Source organism: Neopsephotus bourkii, unplaced genomic scaffold (genome assembly GCF_033783945.1).
Source record: "Neopsephotus bourkii isolate Nb327-2 ecotype Australia unplaced genomic scaffold, CSIRO-AGI_Nbou_v1 NB_1749, whole genome shotgun sequence".
NCBI lineage: Eukaryota > Metazoa > Chordata > Aves > Psittaciformes > Psittacidae > Neopsephotus > Neopsephotus bourkii.
The window spans coordinates 6,331,406-6,355,969 of NW_026902223.1; the positions used below are offsets into that span (position 1 = coordinate 6,331,406).

A 24,564-nucleotide genomic window follows, 5' to 3' on the forward strand; every position below is an offset into this window, starting at 1 on the left:
CGGCATAGCCCCTGCCTATTGCTAAATCCCATTTTTCCAAGCACAGAGAGCTCCTTGCTCCTTTCTCCAGATCCTACAGACAACTGAGCCACCAGCACCCAGCACAGGATCCAGCCCCCAGCAGCTCCCAAGTGCAGCATCACACCCTGGCTCAGATCAAGGCCCTGAACCCACCGCTCTATCCTCTCTCCAGCTGCATTCCAGGAGGGAATCCAATCCAAGAAACACCTGGATTTTATTTATTTCTATTTCCCCCCACTTTAGATAAAGCCAGGCCCCACTGCAGAGCTTCCACACTGCCTGGCCAGGACCATGTCTGAGCCCATCTCTCTCCGATCATAAACCACTTCCCCAACAAGCTCAAAGTAGAGGCTCTTATGCAGCCATATAAACCCATGGAAAATACTTACACATTTCATTAAATAAAACAAAGGTATTATTTTCTCATCATTTTGTTAGATTTTCTAGGAAGGATATAATTTTTCATTTAACTCCACCAGATAAAAAAAAAAACCCACAACTGGAAACCTATGGAAAGGTATATTATCCTGTAGTGGAAAATCAGATTCCTCCTACACAATACTATAGGAGGATTTAAATATAACATATAGGAATATAACACGCTATTAAATTGTATAGTATCTTTCTAGAAAGACCTACAGTATAGGAGTGAAAAGCCCTCCCCAAACCTATTCTGTTTCAATCTAGCCCAGCTGGTTTCCTTTCTATTGCATGCTGCAAGACTTCTCCTGAAAGGGTAAGGTTTTAATTGCGCCTTGAAACGCTGCCGCAATCACGCTCCAAGAACAGCTCCAAACTCCTCTGGATGCAACAAACACCAGCAGGACACCCCAGCTGTGGGATGGATGCAAGGATGGACACAGGGATGGACGCAACCATGTGCTCTGCCACAGTCAAAAAACACCTTTATTGGCAGAGGAAAGAGGGGCCCAGCAGGGCAGAGCTCATCCAGCCCCTTGGCCTCATAGGCGCAAAGCAATTTCGTGTTTCAATTTAACCAGTCCCAGCCCTCTCCCACTGCTCAGAACCCCAAATATTAAGGGGGGAAGCAAATAGTTATTGGTGCCCCAGCATCGTACACCCATACTCTTCCCCCTCTGAAAGGAAAATCAAGGGTTAGAGATAAAAGTTGCCTTTAGCTGTTGCCATAGAGACTCTCCGGCTCCAAATGGAAACCCCAAATCTTATCAAAAATGAAAGAATTTAAGATTTTGATCAGCGAGAACACACAGGAGGGCCAGGAGCATCAATGCTTATCCTTGCCTTAACAGTCTCTGCCTTCACCCCTCATTTAGTCACATCCTAAGAGCTGGCCTGGAGCAGGGAAGGAAAGAGAAAGGAACGAAAGCAATGAAAACCCCATCCGCTTTCAAGTATTTTCTCTCCCCACCAAAGCAGCCGCTCGCTGGCCAGGCTGATTTCTGGACCAACAACCCACCAGCCAAGCTGTTTGTGTTCCCGTTTCCTTCATCCCCTGCCAGAAAAAGAGAATAAAATCCAACAATACAAGCAAGGCAAAATATTTGCCGGGACCGCCGCTGTTTCTCCCATAAACTTCAGCTCCCAGGAGCAGGAGGGAGGAAAAACACAAGGAAAATAAGGAGAAAATCCCCACTTCTCGCACCACGAGATGGTTTTGTGACTGTCTCGGTACTGCTCTTTGCTGCTGCATCCTCCATGTTTACTCCTGACCCGACTTCCACTGCAACCACACATCAAACACCGTGGGATAAACTCACTGCTCTGGCATTTTCACTGCTTGGCAGAGACCCGGCTCCGGCCGTGGCCCCTGGCTAAGACAAACACTGATGGGAGCATGCTTTGGTGGCTGTTTTCCCTCTGCCAGCCCCGGCAGCACACTGCGGTGTGCCAAGGTGGCCGGAGGATCCCGTTTTACCACTGCTTAAGACTTGTGGTGAGTTAGGGAAGGGATGGAATCCACCAGCGGTGCAGGAATGGGAGCACTGGTTTCACCAGGCAGCGGGATGCTGGGGATAACCAAAGCCACAGCACTGGGGAAAAGCCTCCGGTGCCAAGGGGTGTTGTGTTTCGTGCCTGAGGATACAGAGTTTGAGGAATACCAAAACAAGGAACTTCAAAAAGGAGCGGTGTTGGCCCAGGGAATATTGTTCTATGAGCTCAGCCTCTTCGGAGCAATGGAAAAAATCACGCGCTGACCCCGAAGGGATGGCAGGAGGATCGGTGTGCGGGGGCCGAGCAGAGAGACGTGCCACCAGCATCCACCCAAGGGGCCCAGAGGGGAGCTGAGGGGACACTGGCACCACCCATGGCAGCACCCTGATGGAGGGGTAGCTCCCCCTGCACACCCCAAGCTGCTCCACAGCCCCAAAGCCAGGGGAGGACCCAGACCCCTGCAAGCCCCCCGCATGCTGCTGTATAGAGGTGAGCTTGCTGTTGGCTTGCAGGCAGGCTGAGGTGTCTCTGCTAAACCTTCCACCACCATAGTCCCTGCTTGGCTTCTCAGCCAGCTCCTCACATTTACCTGCTGCTGCACACCCAGATGCCCACCAGGATAAAGGTTCATTTGCTTTCTGCTAACCCCATCCTTGCCAGCAATGAGGGATGCAGGATGCATCCCCACCACTGTCAGCTCCTCCAGGAACCAAGAGCTGGAACCAGGACCCCTCTGGTAAAGAAGGCACTGGAGGGAGTTACAGGCTAAAAGAATCACTCTAGCACCAGCTCATCACTTGAACAAGATGAGTTTGGTTTGGGGGCTGCTGGGAGAGATCCGCGACTCCTTTCTGTGCCTTTGCTCTTCTTCCATTGCAAAAGCCAGCCTCATCACCACGCTGCAATGCCCTGGGCTCTGGGTATGTATACATGGTGAGTACATGTGTATGTACACACACACTGTCTGCAACACTACAACTGCCCTGGAGTCCCTCAGGTGCTCTCAGAGCCACTGCTAATCTCAAGGACCTTTGCTCCTCTTGGCTGTTCCCACTCCTCCTTTGCCCTGCAGCACCTGCACGGCCTTTGAGGTACAGGGTTGATGCAGAGGATGCCATCTCCTGCACTCAGATAAAGGCTAAGGACCACTCCGAATGAGGAAACAGCTCCTGAGTGCCCGCGCCGTCCCATCCCCCTTGAGCAGCTCCCTCGCCTGCTTTCTCTCGCTGTGCTGTGTGTGGGTGTATATGGAAACGAGATCTTTCCAGCTGAACTGCAAAATGAAATGCAGAGATCACAACTCCTCGAATAGCTCCATCGCGCGCACACACACACACACACCCCCCAACCTCCATCCTGCCCCCGATGCAAAACCCAGGCTATAGTAAAAAACACAGGGATGGCAAAATCAAGGTGTTTGGTAGATAAAAAAGGGGGGGTGGGGGGGAGTGGAGAGGGAAGCACAGCAAAGTGCTTTTGGTGCATCCTTTTGTCCCCCGGTTCACTACCACATTTACAGCTTGACCGCCACTTGCCCAATCCTCTGTGCTCCCAGAGCAAGCAACGCAGTATCATGGGGCTACAGGCAAAGAGAAAACAAAACCCAGCAGAAAGCCAAGCCCAAAACCCAGCTGCGAGATTTGAACATCCAGAGCCCATTTACTGAGACGAAGGAAGAAGCGTCTCCACCCTCGCTGCGGGTACCCTGCACTGGCCTTGGGCTCCTCTGCTGTTTTCCAGCCTGGTAAAGAACAGGATTCCCCTGTGTTGCTGCTAAGAGCAGCTCCTGAAGAAGAAGGGGCTTCAATTTGCTCACAGCAGGGGATATTGCTCCCATGGGAGATGCGTGTTGGTGGCTGGAGGAGAGAGGCAGAGCCCAGGGAAAGGGCTGCAGGAGGGGGTAGGATATGCTCCATCCTAAGGGATGGGCTGGCAGGGTACAATAGAAGCATCTTAACAAACACCCCCCCATGGCAATGCCTAACCCAGGGAAGGCACGCACAGGGGTTGAAGCAATGAGCAAGGGGCAATGGAGAGGGCTTGGAGCACTGTTCATCTGCCTAGGGACTTCTCTGCTAACATGGGCTGTGGTGGAGAATGGGGTCAACACACGCTGCCATAAGGGAAGTCATGCAAGCAGCGAGTTACACCCTACATGAAACGGATCCCAAGAGGTGGGAAAGAAGCACGTGCCTTAGCTAGGAGGAGGACAGACTGCCATGGCTCAGACACCCAGGGATGTGCCCCAGCCTCACAAGGGGACCACAGCAGGACAGCCTGGCCCATACCATCACCAAACCATAAGCTTCTCAAGCTGCTGACCCCATGTGTGCACACATACACATGGCTACAACAGGTCCAGGACACTGAGAAGGCTACCTGCCCAGGCACGGGGCACCCTGAGCCATGAGACACCCTGTGCCAGCCCCATGGCCAGCACTGTTGCGTGCCTGGGGTGTCACATCCACTGGGTCATCAAGACTGGAGCATCTGCATGGCATCAAGGGCTGAAAGAGAAGATCTCATTCCTTTTTCCATGCTCAGAGATACCCAAACCTCTTTGCCAGAGCTATTGAGGGGCACATTGAGACCCCTTCAGCTTATCTCAGCAAGTCATCCTCCAAACAACTGACTAAGGGGGACAAAAATCCCAGGTACAAGATAAAAAGTGATCAGACAAGAATCTGAGGCTCCATTTGTGATCCACCCTGACTCCACAGCTGAGGAGCTTCACCTGCACCTCTTCCCCAAGTCAAAGCAAGCCCTGTGCTCTCCAGCACCGAGCTGGCCAGGGGATTACAAACAATAAAGCGATTTATGCAAGGCAAAGGCCTTCAAGATTTATGCCATATGCTCACAGTAAAGTGCAAACACTTTCCCCTCCGCACGTGGCCAAGTCCTTTGTCAGAGGAATTCGGGGTTTTGACCCCAGAAGTCAGGCTGAGTCTCCAAAGGAGTATCAGAGACAGATCTGCACTGTGACCCTGAGCAGATTATGGTCTCAGGGGCATACCCCGAGAGATATTTATGGTCCTCCAAAGCAAGATAAGTCAATAACCACACACAGTAGCAGCTACAAGTCAGATATTAATTTAATTCCTCTCCTCCCTGTCTGTCCAAATAAGCATTAATTCTATGGAGCATCAGGGCCTCGTTATTCATCATTCTCACTGGGGTTTCTATTTTCTCCCGTTAAGGTACAATTACTCCAGCCAGGCTATCCAGACATGATGGTTCACAAATCGGAGATACTCTGCACCTAACACAGGCACAGGGACCGCCAGCCCAGACCCAAGCTTCACGCTATTAGCAGCTAGCACGGATGCGGAGGAGGCTGGTTTAAAGTGCAGCCCATCAAATGCACTTGAAAGCCTCATTCAATCCACAGCAGAAGGAACATTTTATTCCTTCAGACCCCGGGGCTGAGCAGGAGCCAAGACATTTGCTCCCCTCCCATAGGATGCAGCCAACCCAACCCCCCTGGAGGGCTGTGCACCCCACCAAGGCAGTGCTCCCACCACCCCCCTGGAGCCGGGTTCTTCCCAAGTCTAGTCTCAACCCAGAGCTAAAAATGAACCTTATTCATGATTAACATCTATATTTGCATAGCGTGGCTGGCAGCTTAACACCAAATAAATGTTTTGGCAGAGGGAGTCGCAGGCATGGGGGCGAGCCCTGCCCTGCAGAAGGGAGCTGCAGCCTCGCCACGGGTTAAACGAGCACTTTCTAATTGAATTAACAAATCATTAACAAGTCCTGGTCACCATCTGGGCAAGGGAGGGCTCTGCAGGAGGAGGAGCCAGTGCTAAACCTGACCTGATTAAGTTATGAATCACAGGGAATCCTGTGATAAACCACCACCACCACCACCACCACCACCCCGGGGTGGATGGGCTGCCAAGGTGGGTGAATCCCCAAGCATCCCCTCGCCCAGCTCCATCGCTGCCGGCCGTGGGCTTGCCTTCAGCCCTGGAGCATCTCGAGGCCGGTTCATTGGATGCACTGGGGGAAATCTCTTGGAAAAGACCCAAATTAGAGATAAATATGAGGATGCTTCGCACCAGAAACCCTGTAAGTGTGGGGCTAGCTTGTGGATTACAGTAAATAAATCCCCTTTTCTTTATAAGCTCATCTATGCCAAGCTCCCACTCTCGCCCATCACCTGCTTTAGCATTCTCGGCCCCCTCCTGCCCTCACTCCTGGGTTTTTCATCCCAGCAGAGGGAGAGAGAAAGATGGGAGGATACAAGTGACAAGAAGGGCTAAAAATTAAAGAGACAAAAACCCCATGAACCACCAAAGAGCCAGTCCCACTTAGAAAACATGTTAAAAATCCCAACCAAAACAGTGTTTCAGGCACAGGAGCCAAACCAATCGACAATTTCCATTCACTTGTGACTAATGGGTGAACTTCTGAGGGTTGAGTCATGGGCACATCCCTGTCCCACGTACATGTGAGCGTGTCCCTGGCTGGGAGCTCACATGGGACCTGCCTGGCCATGCTGCACCTTGGGCACATTGTGCTGGTCCTGGCACCCCAAAAGCCTGCTTCCCGTTAGGCAGTACCCAGCCACATGGCAGCCGTCATGGAGAGAGAACAGAAGAGTTCAGGTTGGAAAGGACCTTAAGATCATCTAATTCCAGCCTCAAAGTTCCTCTCAGCAAATATTCAGGCTGAAAAATGTGCTTTTTTTCCATCTGCTTGAAGCCTCTTTGATGGGGCTTTTGTAGGAAGCAGATGTGAGAGCATCCCAAAGCACGATCGGTCGTTACTCACTCTGTTATATAAAACCATGAGAATTTCCTTTCTTTTCCTCTCTATTTCTTCACGCCAGGCCAGATTCCTGGGTGAGAGGCCAAGGCTGGTGAAAGCCAAAGCCAAGCAAACCCAGGCTGGGGGAAACCTCCGCGTGCATCACCAACCAAAGGGAATATTTCACATCTAGGTCGCTCAGCGGAGAGCCAAGGCGCCGGGGAAGGGAAAGCCACGATCTGGCCCCGTAACAAACCCAGAAACACTTCGGTTCCTAATTAACGAGGAAATTCAACCCCCTCCAAACCACAGTGAAGCTTCAAAGCCCTCCCAACCTGACTCCGGATGCTCCATCCCCGGCTCCCCATGGACGGCCCCGCTCCTCATCCGCAGCAGCCAGCAAAGCCGCCCAGGGGCAAAAGGCTCCCCGGGGCTCCTTTTCCAAGGGAAAACGATTCCATGATCCAAATGAAAAAGCCATTGGGGAGGCTCATTTTGGTCAAAGGTTTTGCTCCCAGTAAAACAGTAGAGAGAGAAAAGGAGAGCTGAGAGCTGGGCAGGGAACTTGGGGCAAGCAAACACTTGGTCTTTTCTGCACGGAAAAAAAAGAGAGTGAAACAGAGTTTAAAGTAAAAATAGGAGAGAAGCTTTTCTGAGCAAGACGCCAAAATATCTGCAGGGGATATGGGGGGAGAAGAAAGCAAAACATTTTCTATGCATCATAAAATCCCGGTCATTTCCAGACCAGCTCAAACACCCAGTGCTACTGAATAGGGGCGAGAGCACAAGAGCGGATCAGGTTGAGAGCTCTGCATGGAGACACATCGGCCCCATGGATGAGCAGCGGCTGGGGTGGTCCAGTCCCATCCTACATTACCCTCCCTCCTGTCCTGCGGAGAGGCTGCGATCCCCTCCCAGGCTCCACATGAGAAGCTGATCCCTGGAGACAGCCCCAGATGGGAGCCCTTGTTCCGGATTTCCTACAAGGAGCCAAGGCAGAGCTGTCCCCAAGCAGAGCAGGGTCCCCAGGCAGGACGGGGCCACCCCTCCCGGCCGGGGCTCCCCGCGCCGGGATGACATAACCATGAACTGCATGAGGCCGAGCCTTTTGTCTGCGTGCCGGGAGAGAGGGAGGGAAAGCAAGAAAGGAAGAAAAGAAAGAAAACTTCTGGAAGTCATTACGATTCCTCTGCTCCAGTCTCCTTTTTGGCAGACAGTTCCCCTCTCCCCCCCTCCATTCGCTCCCCCCCCACCACCCTTCAGCCCGCTTCAAAATGCCAGCCTATGATTTTTAAATGAGAAAAAGCTGCGCTGTACTCCAAGCACTTGGATAAACTCCTACACAAACTTCCAGATGTGACACAACAGCCTGGAAGAGGGAACTCGCAGAAGAATCTCCTTGAAAAACACACGCGCGCTCAGGGAGCAAAGGAAGCGCCTGGCTGCCGGCACAGCCAGGCGATGGATGGATCCAGAGATCCCTGGTGACATGTGGTGTGGTACCTAGATGAGAACCGAGTGGCTCCTGGTTTGCTGGAGAGGCAGCAATGAGAGATGCTGGCTGCTGTACCTATGGAGGTGAATAGCACCCGCTGCTCCCACTGAGCTCCTGAACTGCAGGGAGGAGGTTTTGCAGTTACTTGTCCTCTGTGAGGATGGAAATAGCCACCGCATCCTCCTGCAGCCCTTGCTGCAAGGCGATGGGTTCTGTTTATCCCCAAGATGCTCACACAGGAGCTGGTGTGAGCCCAGGGATGCAGCATTACCTAGGGAGCAGCAGGATGATCCATTCCAAGCAGGGTCAAGGGGCTACAGGAGCCCCCCGCCAGCCTGGCATCAGGCAGAGAAATCATGTTCCTTATTTCCCCTGCAGGATCCATGGAAGGAGAACACACAGAGCATTTCCACCTGCCCTGGAGGGACCAGCCATTGAACCAGATCACAGGAGAGAAACAAGTTCAGGAGCACTGAGATGGATCAGACACAGGTGAACCAAACAGATTCAGACTCCTTTGTGGGGCTTTTAAACCAAAAAAAGATCCATTTCAGGTCCAGCCTCTCACATTGAAGCTTTTTGCTTTGTTAAACTCCAAAGTGAGGTGGGAACGGATGTACCAAAGTGTAAAGGACACTGCGTGCGCTCTCCCCTCAAAACACACCCTTCTGACAATGGAAAACACACAGTTTTAACCCTGTGCTGCAGTTAAACCCTTCCAACAGCAGCACATGCAGCACCCAGCTCTCCCCACAGCCTGGGAGGGGAATGGGGCTCCACTCACCCACTGCCCACACTCTGGGCATCCCCCATTAGGAAACATCTTCAGGCTTGGGAAGTCCAAACCACAGCACAGATCAGTGGGATCAGCCCTTGCCTCCACCATGCAGGCTCCTTGCTCGGGTACAGTGGGACACACGGACATCCTCATCCAGGGGAGCCGGACTGGGTTGAGCTCAGGGTCTTGGGCTGGCCAGCCCCCTCAGCACTGCCTTCCATGCTGCACTGGGCTCCAGCACAGCAGCTCCAGCATCCCATGAGCCAGCCTGGCACACACCTCAGCTATGCCTTGGCTTGAGGCCCTGAAGGAGCAGATTCATGACTTCCAGAGAGAGCTGAAGGCACTCACCAGCTCCTCATGATGGAGTCTTTGATCACCCACCACTTCCTAATGGGAAGCGACTGGAGTCATGCGAGGTGGCTGCTGGAAGAGCCCTCTGGGTTTTAATGCAGACCAAAGCAGGGCGGTTTGCTGTGACTGGTCAGAGACATGTTTCTCTCCCTTAAACCATCTCCAACACCCAAATCCTTGGGACCATGCAGCAGAGCAGCCAAGCAAGATGGGAGCTCTTCTCCCAGTGCTTCCCAAATCCCCCTTCCCAGCCAGGGCACTCACTGCCCTTCACCCTCTGAACCAGGAGGAAAACAAAAAGGGATTTCAACCAAATCTGGGGTGTCTTCCCCATCACAGCACCTTTCATCAGCGCTCTGCAGCCCCCCGTTGCTCCAGGCAGCAGCGCTCTGCAGGCAGACACAGCGCGGGGGAAGAGGCAGATTTCAGTACTACAATAGATATCACAAGCCGTTTCAGTTACACTGTTATTTTCCCGTTCAGAGCTCTTAACGCCAAGCAGTAGCATCCTCCCCACTTTCTCCATCCCCGCTCTTCAATCACTCCTCAGCTCTCAAGAAATAGCCTCGCTCCTTGTCTCTGATCAGAGCAGCAGCCTGGCACAGGCCCTGTTACAGCCTTTCATCCTCCCAGCCTTCACACTGCTTTTATTTCCTAAGTGAAAGTCAAGTAACTAGCTTGCCTCCTCATCTTCCCCCTGAGAGATGCCTGCTTCTCCTCGCAGTGCCAGCACGCACACCATGACACCCTGCCTGTCGCCGCAGCCCTTCCCAGCCCATGGGACCAGTGCTGTGACCATTAAGTACATCCCACCCATGTCCCTGCTCCTTCCCTTTGACCCAGGCTGTCCTTGCCCAGGGTAAAGCCTTTCATCCTGAAGCCACTAGGGAAATGGGGGTGGGAAACCAGGCTCATCCCTGCTGGGTCCTCGCAGAACCCAGAATGGTTTTCACTCAAAGACCTCAATCAGGATGAACTTTGTGACCTCTTTCCAGCCCTAAGGGAGGGAAGGATCAGGAGAGCAGTACAGGTCCCCCTATCTGTATCAGGCAGCAAGGGAGAAACCTCCCTGGCCCAAGCAGAGGATCCTCTGAATGGAAGCATGGAAGAAAAGCCCAACAAACCACCTTGGCAGCATCCTTACTGGACACGTGGCACATCAACCATCACCCTGTCCCTAACCCCGCATCATGGCTTAGGCTACCATGGTCACACAAGCTGCCTGGACATGGATGGAGATCGGTGTCCCAGGAGTACCAGCTGCAACCCAGGGGCATGAGCACCCCAGAGGCACCTCCAGCACCTCCCAACACCCCCTCAGCAGCAAAGTTTATCAACCACATTAGAGCACTGCAAACCTGCCTTGCCGAGCCAGCAACGCTGTGCATCTCCACAGCACAGCTCAAACAAGAGCCCTCCCATTCCATTTCCTCAGGGGCAGTCAGTCTCACTGGTGGAAAGGTGAAAACCACCTGGGAGAGAGCAGAAGCCAGCAAAAGTCCTGAATCCCCTGGGATTGGGGCAGGATTCACCATCCACGTGAGCCCAAGCGCTGTCAGTGCTTTCAGGGCAGCTGGTGGCAACAAAGACTGACCAGCAATGTGATTATGCTGTTTTAGCACCAGGGCATGATCCCTGGAAGATTACAGCCTGACAAAAGGCCACTTTATACAGTCCCACCACACTAAATAGAAGTAATAAATATGAACACGCAAAGGGCTCAGCTCTGGCACTTGAGCTGCAGAGCTCTGCTGAACATCCCAGCAAGTGATGGGATGCAATGTGGGTACCAAGCTGTCCGCTGCCTGCCTCTCATCTCTAGGCTGAACTGCCTTTTATTTGATGCTGGTTTTACATACACTTCCCCAGTTCTGGGTCAGTGACCCTGAAAACAAGCAACTGCCTGCAGACACACGACTGGGAGACCCACAGCATCATCCCTCATGGCTCACAGCAAGTGCCTTTCTTTATGGTAAGGAGTGGAAAATTAGCGCCAAGGAAAATCCCAGCTTGTGGGGCTGCACCTAACACTCATCCCCTTCTGCAGCGGTGCTTGCAGGTACCCACAATACCCTTTATTTTCCAAGAAGAAAAGTTAATCTTGCTTGTATTTGCAGCCCCGGAGGAGAAAACACATTTTAAACCATTACTGGGGTGGGGCATTTTGCTGAAAGCCATTAAAAACATGCAGGTGATAACACCTGCGTCAAAACAACATCATTAGGAATGGAGGGGGGAAGAGACTTGATAACATATTTAAACGAGCAATCATAAATATTATCATAGGAGGCAATAAGAACACACTGACTTGCAGCCTGTCATTAATATTTCTTCCCAAAACAGAAGGCTCCACAAAGTTGCAAGATTTCCTAAGATGCTTAAATAGACGCAGCTTTGAACGGGTGTGATAGAGATTTGGGGGGGAACATGGGAGCATTCATGGTGGGAAAGAGAAATCTTGGGTTTTCCCCTCCTGGGGGACATTTTAGGAAAGAAGGCAGCCTGTTCATCAGCCAGATTATTGCTGAAGCTCGAGTAAAACAACATTCACAACTCCGGCAGACCCTCACCGCTCTTGCCGGGCACACCAGCCTCAGCCAAGATGCGATTCCTAACAGTTCCCACACACCAGGAGCGGAGGAGGACTCGCACAGGATATTCTGGCCCTCTCTACCGTGTAACATGTCCTCCCCGCCACCGCACAGCCTCTCCCACTCCAGATGTGGTTTTGCTGCCCATCCGTACTCGCTTGCCTTCGCACAGGCAGAGCGGCACAGACCCGGGAACTTCCCGTTGGGCCAGGCAGCGGCTGCCTCTCCCGCACCAGCCCCTGCTGGAAGCCACATCGCTTTGCTTTGCTTTATTTCATTTCGGCTTTTTGTTCCTGCAAATAATAAATGGAACCAGAGTTTGGGGATGGTAAAACACTTGCGATGCTACAAACCGTGTGCTGGTTGCAACTCTAACGAAGCTTTAAGGGCACCGAGACCGTTGCAAGAAGCATTTTTTCTATTGTCTTTCCTATTCTTTTTTTTTTCTCTCTCTCTCTCTGCTTTTCAAAGCTTAAACTTGAATAATGCAGCTCGGACACGGTCTGTGCTGGAGCACAGGGAGTTTGGAAGCAGACCAGATGCCTTTGCAGGGTCACGGCTCACCCTAGGACCTGAGAGACCCTCGGTCAATGCATGCCCTGAGGACCATGCTCCCCATCCTGCCGGACCCCTCCAAGCATCTCCCAAGGGACTGCAGAGAGTGAACCCTTAGGCTGGCCTCGCACGCCGTGAATTATTTAGGGACCCTGTAGCCGGGCAGCAAACCAACCCCCCCAACACCACTGCCTCCCCCCCACACTGCACCCCCCTTAAAACCCTCGCGGAAAGGACCGGGGAGCCTAAACTGGGCGAGAAACAGGGTCAGGGAGGAAGAACGGTTCTGCAAGGCAGGGAGATGGGGTTGGGGTCCCTCGGTGTGCCTGGGGGGGAGCGGGGACACCGCAGGAGGAAGGGCCGCCCGGAGCTCCCCCTCCATTCCCCGTGGAGCGGCGCGGCTGAGCCCGCGGGAGCCGGGGGGCACCGCGGCAGGGGGGCCCCGCACCCTGCAACAGCGCGGGAAACTTCCCGGCCGAGCACTGCCCAACCCACCCCGGGGTCGGAGGGTGATGGTTCCCCCCCCCATACCCGGCTCCTTCCCCATCACCCGGCGGGCTCCAGCCGGAAGGTGCCCCCCTCTCTGCCCGCGGCTCCGGGGCTTGTGGGGGGAGGCCCGCGGGGCTTACCTCGGCGCCGAGCACCTGCAAAGGATACGGGTTACAGACCAGCCGGAGGCACCAGCTCCGCGGCCGGCTGTCCTGGCTCAGGTAGAAGAAGACGACGGGGGCCAGCGCCGGGTAAGGCAGCGCCTCCGCCTCCGAGTCGCCGCTGCCCGCTTCCCTGTCCCCCGGCCCCGGGCAGCCCCCGGCCCCGGACAGGTCATTAAGGCGGATGAAAGTCTTGGCTTTGCCCGGCTCCGGCTCCTCCTCGGCCGCTCGCGGTCCATCCTCGTCCATCCTCCGGCCGGCGGCCCCGGGGGGAGCCGGGACGACGCGGGGCGAGCCGGTGGGGCGCCTAGAGGGGTGCGGCCATGGCGGGGCCGGGGGGCTGGGGGCTGCGGCGGGGCGGCTTCAGCGCCGGGGTGGCATGGCCGGGCGAGCCGCTGCCTAGCCCCCCGCCGGGGCCGGGCCGCCCCCCTCGCCCTGCCCTGCCGTCTGCGGGCTCCGTAGCTCCTCCTCGCCGTGCCTCCGGGGGGCCCGAACCGGGCGAGCCGCGGGCAGGGAGGAGGCGGCTGCGGGGCGGCCCCCGCTGCCGGTTGCTGGCCCCCCACCCGCGGGGCCGGGCCGCCTTAGCGGCTGTGCCTGCCCCCTCCGCACCCCAACATCTGCCCGGGGCGGGGGGTGCTGCCCGGTGCCCCGGGGACGGGCGGCGGCGGAGGATGCTCCCGCGGGCGGCCGCGCCGAGCCGAGCGCTCGGCACAGCTGGATCCCTCACTCCAACTTCAAGTCCCGGCTCCTCCTCCCCAAGCGGCCAATGGGGGCTCGCCCCCGGCCCCTCCGCGCCTTCCCATTGGCTGCCGCGGGTGTCCGTCCGGGCAGCACAGCTGGACGGGCAGGCACGGTCTCACGGCGGGGCTGGACGGGGCGCACGGATCGGGCCCGGTTGCCCCCGGCCGTGGGGATGCTGGAGAGGGGACGGTCAAGGGGGAGCTGCAGCGCCGAGCACTGGAGGCGGGAGGGAGGGGGAAGCCCTGCGCTGCGTTAGACGGAGGCAGAGCCCGGTGGGACGCGCTGCAGCACTGGGAAGGAGGTCGGCGAGAGGCAAAGGGGGGAGACGGGGAGGGGGTGCCGCGCCAGTTCGGCCCTTCCTGCGAGAGGCCCGCCTGCCCCAAGGTGCCGAGGGCAGCAGTAACCGGTACCGGGAGCGCACGCCAGCTGCAGTGCCCGCAGCCCTGGTTTCAGAGCGCCGCGGCCCCGCTCCTCGCTGCTGCCCTGCCCGAGACCCTCGCCCTGCTGCAGGGCTCCGGGCAGCTTCTCCCCCTATCCCCCACCGCTGGCACCGGGCTCGGCGCATGTGGGTCACCGCCAGCTCCCCACCAGGGACCACCCCTTCCGGAGCAGGTCACCCCTGGGCTGGGCGGGGGCACGATCCCGAGCAGCAGCTCCCAGAGCAGGGCGGGGGGAGCCGCCACCAGCAGCCGCGGGAGCAGCGGGTACCCCCGGGCCCTGCTCGGAGGACGCGGCCGGAGCTCCCTCTGCCGGTGCGACTGCCGGCCGCGACGGGAACCGGCCTCGACGGCGGGCACCGCGCCGCGAGCACCCCCCGGGGTCAGGGGGACACGGCCCCAAGCGAGGGACTCACCACGCTGGGCGCTCCCGGTTACGACGCAAGCCACAGACCTTCCTTCAGCAGGGCCAGAGTAAAGGGTTTGCCGTTCGGAATGCAGCATCCCTGCAGGCGGAGCCAAGGCCCTGTCTCTAAAGGCTTAAGATTTCTTGCCACTTGAGAAACAGCTTTCTCGCCTCTCCCCGGTAGCCCCCACATCACATATCCTCTTGCTGAGAGCTCCAGCTTGCCCAACCCACCTGCAAGAGCAATAGGAAGATGCTTTCCTCTAAACCTAAAATGCCTTCTCTGGGCTGAATCCTGCTGGCCTGGGAGCACACTTGATCTTGGATTCACAGCCTGTGCTGTCCAACCCGAGACAAATCACACGGCTGTTGGCAAAACCTCAAGGCCAGCCAGGCTCTGCTGCAGAACTGCAAGAGATGGTGCCAGGCAGAGGCAGTGGGGAGGCAAAGCACAGCCCCCCCACACCTGCAAGCACAGGGGGACACAAGCGTGACAGCACACGGCATGTGTGACACCAGACGAGTGGATACACATATAAAGTGCTAAGCACAGGGACTCCCATTTCCTTACCAGGTTTCTAAGCTATTTCCCACTCTGGATGCAGTATGTGCACCCATGGAGAGGACAAGGCTCAGCTGGTCTTTGCCTCCCCTCACTCCTTGCCAAAGCAAGCAGACACACCAACACAGCAGGAGCTCCCTTGCCCCCCCCAGCAAAGCCTACTGCAGTGGAGGCAGCACCAGCCTTTGTCCCCCAGCAAAGCATACCCCAGCAGCTCAAATGTGATGCACAGGAAGGTCCACAAACACATTTGCATGTGCAAGGTGCAGTCTTAGATCAAGCAATTTCCTCGCTACATATGTACAGCCTGGCCACAGCTGCTTTTGATCCCATTCTCTTTGTATCCCCATAATGTACAGAGAAGCCTTTGTGTGTCGGTCTGTTTATTTAAATGGATTTGGAGCAAACATTTCTTTTTTGAAAGCTGAAGCTTTGAGCCTCTAAGTGGGTTACCAGATTATAGCTGTCTCCATTTTAATTACATTTGGCTCATTTTGTTTATTGCGTGCATTTTCAAGAGTGATGCTCGTCGTGAGAATTGGAATCGTTTTGCTTTACAAGATACCTGCCCTATAAAGGGATCCAACATCACACAGCAAAGACGATGCAAACCTTCTCGTCTCAAAGAGCACTCTCCCTCCAACTAGGACAGGAGGAGAAGAAAGGCTTGACAGAGCTATATAGCCTCTAAGTTTAAAATGAAGCATCCAAACCTCAGGAGGATCAAGCCAGCACCACCAGTCTAGCAGGCTTTTGGCATCAGCAAACACAAGACAAGAGGATGCTCTTGCTAAGGAAGAGTGATCTTGGTTGTGGATCTCAGAGGGATGAAAGCACAGAGCCTGTCACAACCCAGCCAAGGTGTTTGTCATTCCCTATCTCAGCCAGGAGCGGAGCATTGGGAACACCCAAAGCTTTGCTGTGGGTGGGCAGAGGAGTTAAACCAGGAGCCCCCAGCACCAGCCCAGGACATCTCCCCATGGAGCCTTCCCCATCCACCCAGGGCAAACACAGGCATTTGTCCTCCTCACACACATGATGGGGTTCAGCTTTGACACAGAAGTGTAGTGATAGGTGAGGAGATGGAACACAGCTCTGGACCAGAGCCTTGCTGAGAAGGATGGAAGGCAGCAGAAAGTGACCGTGGAGACCAGAGCTGCACATGTAGGGATCTGGGATGTAAATGAGAAGAGATCTCAATACAGCATAAGAAACTAATGAGGTCACATTCCCCTCACACACACAGTCCTGGCCTCCTAATTATACCAAAGATAGCACAGGAGAGAGCGATGGGGGGAGCCAGGGGCAGCTCGGGTGACAGCAGGAATCTTAGGGCTGTGGTAGGTTTGGAGGGGCAAAAGGAAGAGGGCTCATGCACTGCAACATCAGTTGTGTCCTCAACAGTGGATGCCATGCACCCCAAATGACTCAGCAGACCCCAGCAGGGAACTGCACCATTCAAGGAGGAGGAGGAAGAAGAGGAAGCAGCCCCAATCTCATCCAGCACAGCCCTCTTGTTCTCCTCTCCCCCTGCAGCAGAGCTGCCCCACACCATTCTGGGGCTATTTTGGGGGAGCCCAGCCCTGCACTCTCATTCTTAGCAGTACTTCTAGGAAAAGCATCATGAATGATGTTTCACATTGTTGGGGGAGCTTTAGCTGAGCTGATGCTCACCAAAGACGGCTCCAGCGTGGTAATGGGATCTGGAGCCGGCTGTACAGGAGCAGCACTGAGCTGTAATGGGAAAAGCCTACATCTGTAACCATTTTAGCGGGAGGTGGATTGAAGACAGCCTCAACAGAGAGGCTCCAATCCGATGGGAACTGGTCGCTATTTGTTTTGCTGTTGACATGCAGCTGCAGTAGCTGTGGGTGATTTTAATAAGACAGGATAACATTTCTATCAGTACTGGGAGCTATAGATTGAACCCATATAGGCATCTGGCTCAGGGCTCAGTGATAAATCACAACAAGATCCAAAGCTCTTCTCATGCCTTGGAACCAGAGAGAAAACACATTTCATCGCGGATGTCACAGGCTGGGGGCAGAGCAGGCCTCCCACCACCGCCTTACAGGCTCGAGTGCTGCTGAAGAGCATTTGACAGCAACAAACCCACTCTGTCCCCATTCTTCCACCCCACCAGTGACAGCTATGGGATGGGAGCCCTTGCTGTGCAGGGGGGTCCTGGCTGCCCCCATTCACATCCTAACACCATTCATTGTATTTCATCTGACAGAGCAACAGCAGAGACCCCTGCACCAAACCCCATCAGCCCCCACTTGCTCCCCAGTGTCCCTCTTTAGGGTGGCTGCTCCCACCCCTCAGTGCCCACAGCTGGAAGAGCACACGGTTTCCTAAGACAGCAGCTGAGGATCTAGGATACACAGGAGACCAGCCCCAGGTTCAACACAGCACAAGACAAGAGCTTAACCCTGCATAACCCCATCCAAACAGCTGCTTTTCCCACCAAGAGCTCATTTAGCCAATTCCCTTTTTCACCACCTGGATGGTTTCTTGCCCTTCTCAATTATTCCATCACCTTCAAGCATCCCAGAGCTTCCCAGTCTGGTGCTGCAGCCCCAAACCCCAGGGACCCCCAACCTACCAGCACTAGGAGCCACCATGGAGGGGGTCTGGGAGAAGCAGTTGCTTGATGAAACCAACTGCTGGAGGCTGCAAAAGCAAGGCTTCACCTTTTATTTTTCCCCTCTGTAATGAATGTTTTTATTGTCCCTCTCAATCTTTATTAAGTGAAGAGCCAGACGAGTAGTTGGAGGCAGCACGCACTACGGCATGGAGCACAACCACTGTGCAGCAGGGATGTACGTGACCAGCGCAATCCACTTGGTGTGCATAAGGGAATTAATAATTTAGGCTGGGGAGCGCTTGGTTTTGGCTATGAACAGCACTTCCATGCATGATCAATGTTTGCACCTTGACTTTTCGGTATGCAATCAATCCATGCCTGAATACGGCCTGAGTCTAGGGAACTGCTACATCTGCAAGGCTGGGTCACTTGGGGCTGTAGCATCAGCAGGGCTGATCCTCCCAACCTGAGCACAGACTCCAGCTCTGAGGCTCAGAATATAAATTATAGTAAAAATATAATTTATAATAAAAAACTGCCCAATAACTTTGAAAAAATTGCATTTTCCTTAAGAATTGTTCTTACCTCCAGAAAACAACGAGAGGGGAAGCATTGTCCTTTCAAGACTATCCTGGTTGGGTGTTTTAGTGGCCACATCCTGCCTCTGATTCCCAAAAGGTCCATAAGCCCCACAGAGACAGCTCCCCAGGACAGGATGCAAGGGCCCAGCACCACACTGGACATTGGCCCTACCCAGTATCCTCTGGCATTTACTGTGGCTCCCACCATAGCCCGTCCTTGTCCCCATGCCCAGCCAAGCAGACATGAGGCTTCACACCAATGGCTGCAGTGATTCAGTGGATGGCTCAGATGATAGCTACATCTCTCTGAAGCATTAGTAAGAAATGCACCACAGCTTTTGATGGAGAAGCAACCTTCAGAAGGGGGAAAAACAACTCCAACTGAAACCTAGCCTTTTGCCACTTGGTCAATCCAGCTCCCCATCTGATGCACTCCAGAGGCTTTGCCTTGCTCTCTCCTGGGCATCAAGACCTCTGCTCCCAACTTACTCCTGCTGCCACACTGGAGACCCTGCTCTGCAGGATGAGGTTTTGGGTGAGCAAGCCCCGTCTGAACCCCCAGCTTCACCCCACTGAGCATTTCAGGGCAGGTCTCCCCTGCCCAAGCCCAGTGCTGCCCTCTCATCCCTCTCCCACTCTGCAGCTTCAGAGGCTGGAGCACATCCCTAAGCCTCCAACCACCCCTCGAACACCCCCAAATCTGCATTCCTCGCCTTTTTATCCCAGGCACTTTGCCAGCCCAAAAGCCTCCTTTTCCAATGTCTTCCCCTTCCTACCCCACTTGCATCGCTTTTGGCTTTCATCTCGTCCCCATGCAGCGCCAGCACGGGGCGCGAGCAGCATGCCAGCACCACTGCTATCAGCAGCTCCCACTCTAATTGAATCTTCAAATCTTGTCTGACAGGAAGAGACAAGAGGGAAATGAGATGCTTGTTGCCAGGCCCTGGATCCCCAAGCATTGCTGCCATGAGCTCTGCCGAGCACAGGGATGCTGGTGAGCATCGCGTGGTGCTCCCGAGCACAGCCACCTTGGCCCCATCACTGCTATAAGCACTTCCAGCATCCCAGGAGCTCAGGAAGGCATTGCCACAGCTCACTGTGGCCCCAGGAAGGAAAGGGACAAGGTGCCAAAAAGCCAACAGAGCTGAGAGGTCAGGTAAGGGGAAAGGCAGAGCCATGTGAACTTGCACCAGGCAGAAGATGAGCTGCAGGGCTCAGCCCTGGGCTTGGCATGGATCAGGGCACCAAGACCTTGAAGAAACCTTCCAGACAACAGCAGTACATTCACAGGTCTCTCCCCCCACCCCAGCCCTCCCAAGGAACTCCAGGCTCAGGAAAAGCAAACACCATTGTCTCCATCCATAGCAGCCAGAAGCACCCAAGGGCATAACCATCTCCACTGCCCTGGCACAAGGTACCCATGGGCATCACCATCTCCACTGCCCTGGCACAAGGTACCCGAGGGCATCACCATCTCCGCTGCCCTGGCACAAGGTACCCGAGGGCATCACCACCTCCGCTGCCTTGGCACAAGGTGCACAACACCAACACCAGGTCTTGCCATGACGATTTTGACCAGGCTCTTACCTGTGTGCTTGGGAGCTCCAGGCGGACAGCACCTTCACCGCTGAGCAGCAGCAGCACCTCCTGCCCTAGGAGCTGGCAGGAAGAGAAGGCAGGAGCTGGAGCAGTGATTAGCACCTGCTGAGTGAGTGCTAATTGATCAAAGGTGGAAGGGAGGAGGAGAGAGGGCATCCAGAGGACAGCAGCTCCTGGTGGCCAGGCTTGAGCAGACCGGGTCTTGGCACACCTGAAAGAAGATTAACCCAAATTTGCCCTTGTAAAGTCTAAAGTTGAGCTCCAGGTTGTGGAGGTCAAACACATTAAGCCCCCTCTCCAAGGCCTGTGCTGCTATGGTGAGGAGGAGTCACCATCCCACCTCAAAAAAGGCTGATGCTGTGCCCCAGCTCCCAGCCCTGAGGGCACTGCACCCTTTCCCCTGTCCCAGAACAGCAGCTTCTCTCTCCAGGTGGGGAAAAAATGACCCAAATGGTCTTAAAACAAGTATTAAATGAGCACATGGCACTGACAGCAACGACCAACTGATGTGGCATTAATGTTTCCTGCTCTCCAAGGGATGGCGAATAGCAGCAAGGGCAGGGGAGAAATGCACAGCTCGGGGGGACCAGAAGGAGAGGGGTCAGGACAGGAGGGAGAGCAGGGCTTTAACCTGGGGTGTGCAGAGGGAAGGGAGACCCTGCCAAGCCAGGTCCTAAACTGGGATAGATGGGACCACTGCAAGAGGGATATGAACTCATGAACTGGGGCACCCCTGGGTCTTCTGCACCCCAAACTTGGCTTAACCCCTCTCAATCATTCATATTCCAGCTCACCCATAACGACCCTTGGTGTGGAAAAGGGTTTTATTTTTACCCTTTCCTTTCTTTAATTTTTTTTTTTTCTGCTGGGAAATCTTTGTAATTAATGGCTCTTTAAAGTAAAATACAATTAAACCCAACGTGGAGCACGCTGAAGCCTGGTGGCAGCTCCCAGTGCTGATGGGGAGCAGGGCAGTCGGGCGATGCTGACCTGACACAGCAGTGCCCAGGCTGGGTACCCAGTGTAGGATACTGGCCTCATCCTGACCTCATTTAGCCCTAAAGTGATTCCTCACTCACCAAGGACACCAGGCTCCATTATCACATCCATAGGGACACTGGGCTGCGGTTCATCTCATCCTCCTATGAGAGACTGCGTTCCAGTATCTCCGCTCTGAGGAGATGCTGAACAGGAAGCGCTGGGATAGGGGGAGACCTGATCTCACCCCGTCCCCTTTTTGGGTCGAAAAATCTGATTTTCACACTTTTAGAGAGCCAGGGAAGCAGAAAAGTCTTTGCGGAGCCCCCAGCAGCGCCTGTGCTCCCCAGTCACCCTCTTGCAGGAGCCGGAGCGCTGCAGAAGTGTGCAAATGAGGGCTGGCTCATTTAAATTTAATGCTGATGAGGAGATCTTCCCCCTCTTTCCAGCAGAGAGCAGATGCTCTCGTTTCACATAGGCAAGGCGTCTGTAAATCACTTCCCCAGCAGCGAGGTGGATGGTGATGTCAATTGTTTATAGGTTGTTAGTTATTATTTCATAGACAAATCTGACATTTTTCCCTTCTAAAGACACATAGGGATGGATTCTGGGTTTCTGCCACTGCAGATCTCCTGGCAGGCTTGTCGTTAGCCTCCTTCCAAGAGCCAGGCTGCTTCCCTCATTGCACATAATTAAAACAGCACTTTGGATTTTCAGCAGCTTGCAACATCTCCGTGATGTACAGGAACCCAGGCACCAGCCCGCTGCTGAGCACAGCCCCATCAAGAGACAGTGCCCAGCGAGCATGGATTGATGTGCAAGAAGCGGGCAAGGGGTGTATGTGAGAGGAGCTGGAGCAGCACTGTGGCTCTTGGCCAGTTCAACACCTTCCAGCTGAATCACACAGCCTGACCAGGGCCTTCCTATGGCAGGAATCATAATTGCCTTTAATGAATCCCCAAGCATCAGGAGCAGCGTGGCACTGGGGTTTAACCACGCTATGGGCTGCAAGGGTCAGTGCTAGGCAAGGTGGATAGAGGGGTTTGGGGCTGCCCAGTCTTTGTAAGCACACATGGCCAGAGCCACACAGGGCTGAAATGAGATTCCCAGATGCAGGAGTTGCTGGATGCGGCCAGCTGGGGCTGTCAATGTGGGAGAAGGGAAGATCTGGTGGGGTACAGGGAGCCCAGGGGATGAGTGTAGGACTGGAGAGGGGTGAACTGTGCTGTGACAACCCATAACACATGGGGAGCTGGTGCCAGCCACATGTGCTCTGCACACTGATACCAGCACAGTGTGTCTCACTTCCTCCCTTTAATCAGGGCACCAAGTGGGTTTGGCAATTACAAGCTCACAGCTCCAGCCTTTGGCATGGGAGCTCTCCAAGGAGCATCCCAAGTCCCCACAGACAACACGGGGACATAGGCAAGGGGATGGCAGCTGCCCCACTGCAAAGCACAGGGCACCAGCAGGCTTGAAGCTTGTTCCCTGCCTCTGCTTTGCCACTGCTCCCATTGCGCCAGAGCCGACACGCTCGAGAAGCCTTGCTCTGCCTTAAAACATTCATAACAGCACAAAAAGCAGACTGGGAGCTGTTTTAGTGGGAAACCCAGACCTAGCTGTGGCCCAAATGGCTTCATCTCCTCTGGGACAGACCTGGCACAGTGTCCTGGGACAGACATGGCACAGTGGACCTGGCCATGGAGCTTGGTCACCCAGCACAGCAAGCCTGCAGTGCCTGGGTCAGACCCAGCTCATCCTCACAGGTAGCAACCAGCACCCAAAACTCACCCAGGGCTTCCCCCCACAAGGCCCATTTCACCATCCAAGCTTCTGTTTGTGCCAGGCTTGACCCAACCCCAGCATGGACCAGTGATGCTACAGTTCATGTCCAACCTCACTGCTCCCCCACTACAGCAGCAGCACAGCATGGCCACGAGCCCAGCTTTATTTCAGCCCAAACCAGGCTCTGTTCATCCATTGCCCTCCAAGAATCGAGCCCCAGATGCCTCCTGCCCCACTTCTCACCCATACTGGTGTGACTGGGGCAGCTCCTACCCACAGCACTGCTGGAGCGGACACACAGTACTTGCATGCATAGAGGAGCCAGCAGTGAAAGGGAACACATTAGTCCTCCCCTAACAAACGGAAGGGAGTTAATGACATGAAACTGGTTTGGTGGTGGTGGTTTTGATTATATGTTTTTAAAGCTCTGGCTTCTATCTGTCATTACCATCATATTGCATAACCAGGGAAAAATCTGAATGAAGTTAATACCTGCAGAGCGTGGTGCGGAATATTCATGTACTGGGAACCAGAAGGAGGCAAATGTGAATCTTTATTACCAGTGGAGGTTGTTAAATATTTATATTTTCTGTTTGAGACACGCTGTGACACATGAAACTCAATTAGAATATAACGAAAACCCATGCTAAATTATAGATAAATAGCAACAAATGAAGGCGAGCAGCCTGAGCCCCCCTCCATGCATAACCCATGGAGGGCAAGGGGGACAATGTTAGGAGAAGAGGGCAGCCCCACCAAAGGCACTGCTGTCCCAGCAGTGAGCATTGGCACAGCACTGCATTTCCTCTGCAGGGCTGATTTTTGCCCTAAGACATCCCAAAGGAGACCCTCGGGGAAGCAGGATGGATGCTGCAAACCACCCTATGCCTTTATGGGAAGCCCCAGACATCCCGGCCTCCCTGCTAATCCCAAAGCATCACAAAGACCCCCAAGTCCCCCACTCCCAGGCTGTGTTTACTTTAATACAACTGTGTCTAGCAATAAAAACCACAGTGGAAAGGAGAGACAGATGTTAAAGAGGAATATAGATTCTGTGCTGCTGCGTGCAATGGAAATGCCCTGAGAATTCCATCCCTCGGCTTGCTGAAGCCAAGCTAAGGACACAGCCAGGGCTGGGAAATCAGGGGCTGAAAGGGCTGTGGGGTTAATTCTGTAACTGTTAGCTGTGGGAGGTGATTGTCAGCAGGGCTGGGGAGTGGGAGAGGCCGCATGGACGTGGGCTTCAAGTGGCTGCTGCGTCCGCGCAATATCCGCAGGGGTATTGCTGTGGGTGGCTAGACAGATGGACAGATAGACAGCCATGTTCCCAGTACAGACAGGCGTTTTCTCCCTGGCAGGCACCGTGCAGGAAGCCCCCAGGCTGCTGGGATTCCCCTTGGTGGCCTTGCAAGAGCATCCCTCAGGAGCATCCTTCAGGAGCATCCCTCAGTGTTGCCATGGAGATGTGGCTCAGGAGGAGCGCGGGTTCTGCACCCCTCAGCCCTTCCCTCAGCTGTCCCATGCGAGGGAAGTGATCTGAGGACTTCATTAGTGCCACGAGGGCCTCAGCCAGAGATGAGCATAGGATCTGTCCTGGCGATCAAAGCCACAGCCCTTCAGTGGTGGCAATAACCAGGACTGTCATTAGTGTGTGATGAGGAGACAGGAGCAAAAGGGCAGACAGAGACAGACAGGGAGGTGGTGTGGAAAGAGAACAGCCCCTTCCCAGAGGGGTTTTGTCTGCACTTCTTGGCTTTCCAAGCCTCAAGGACCCAAGC

The 24,564-nt window shown here is 54.5% G+C and overlaps 1 protein-coding gene across 15 annotated transcripts in view; it reads right to left on the reverse strand.

Moving 5' to 3' along the window:
* CACNA1G (calcium voltage-gated channel subunit alpha1 G) overlaps positions 1-13,835 on the reverse strand; it is a 138,434-nt gene extending 124,599 nt beyond the window's left edge. For 12 of the 15 annotated variants that reach the window (XM_061377187.1, XM_061377185.1, XM_061377183.1 and 9 more), the window contains exon 1: positions 13,118-13,835. In XM_061377187.1, coding sequence (XP_061233171.1) covers positions 13,118-13,359 — 242 coding nt within the window. In that variant the 5' untranslated portion in view covers positions 13,360-13,835. The remainder of the gene's footprint in view (positions 1-13,117) is intronic. The other 3 variants (XM_061377186.1, XM_061377182.1, XM_061377189.1) reach the window with 1 other exon arrangement.
* Positions 13,836-24,564: the final 10,729 nt, after the last annotated feature.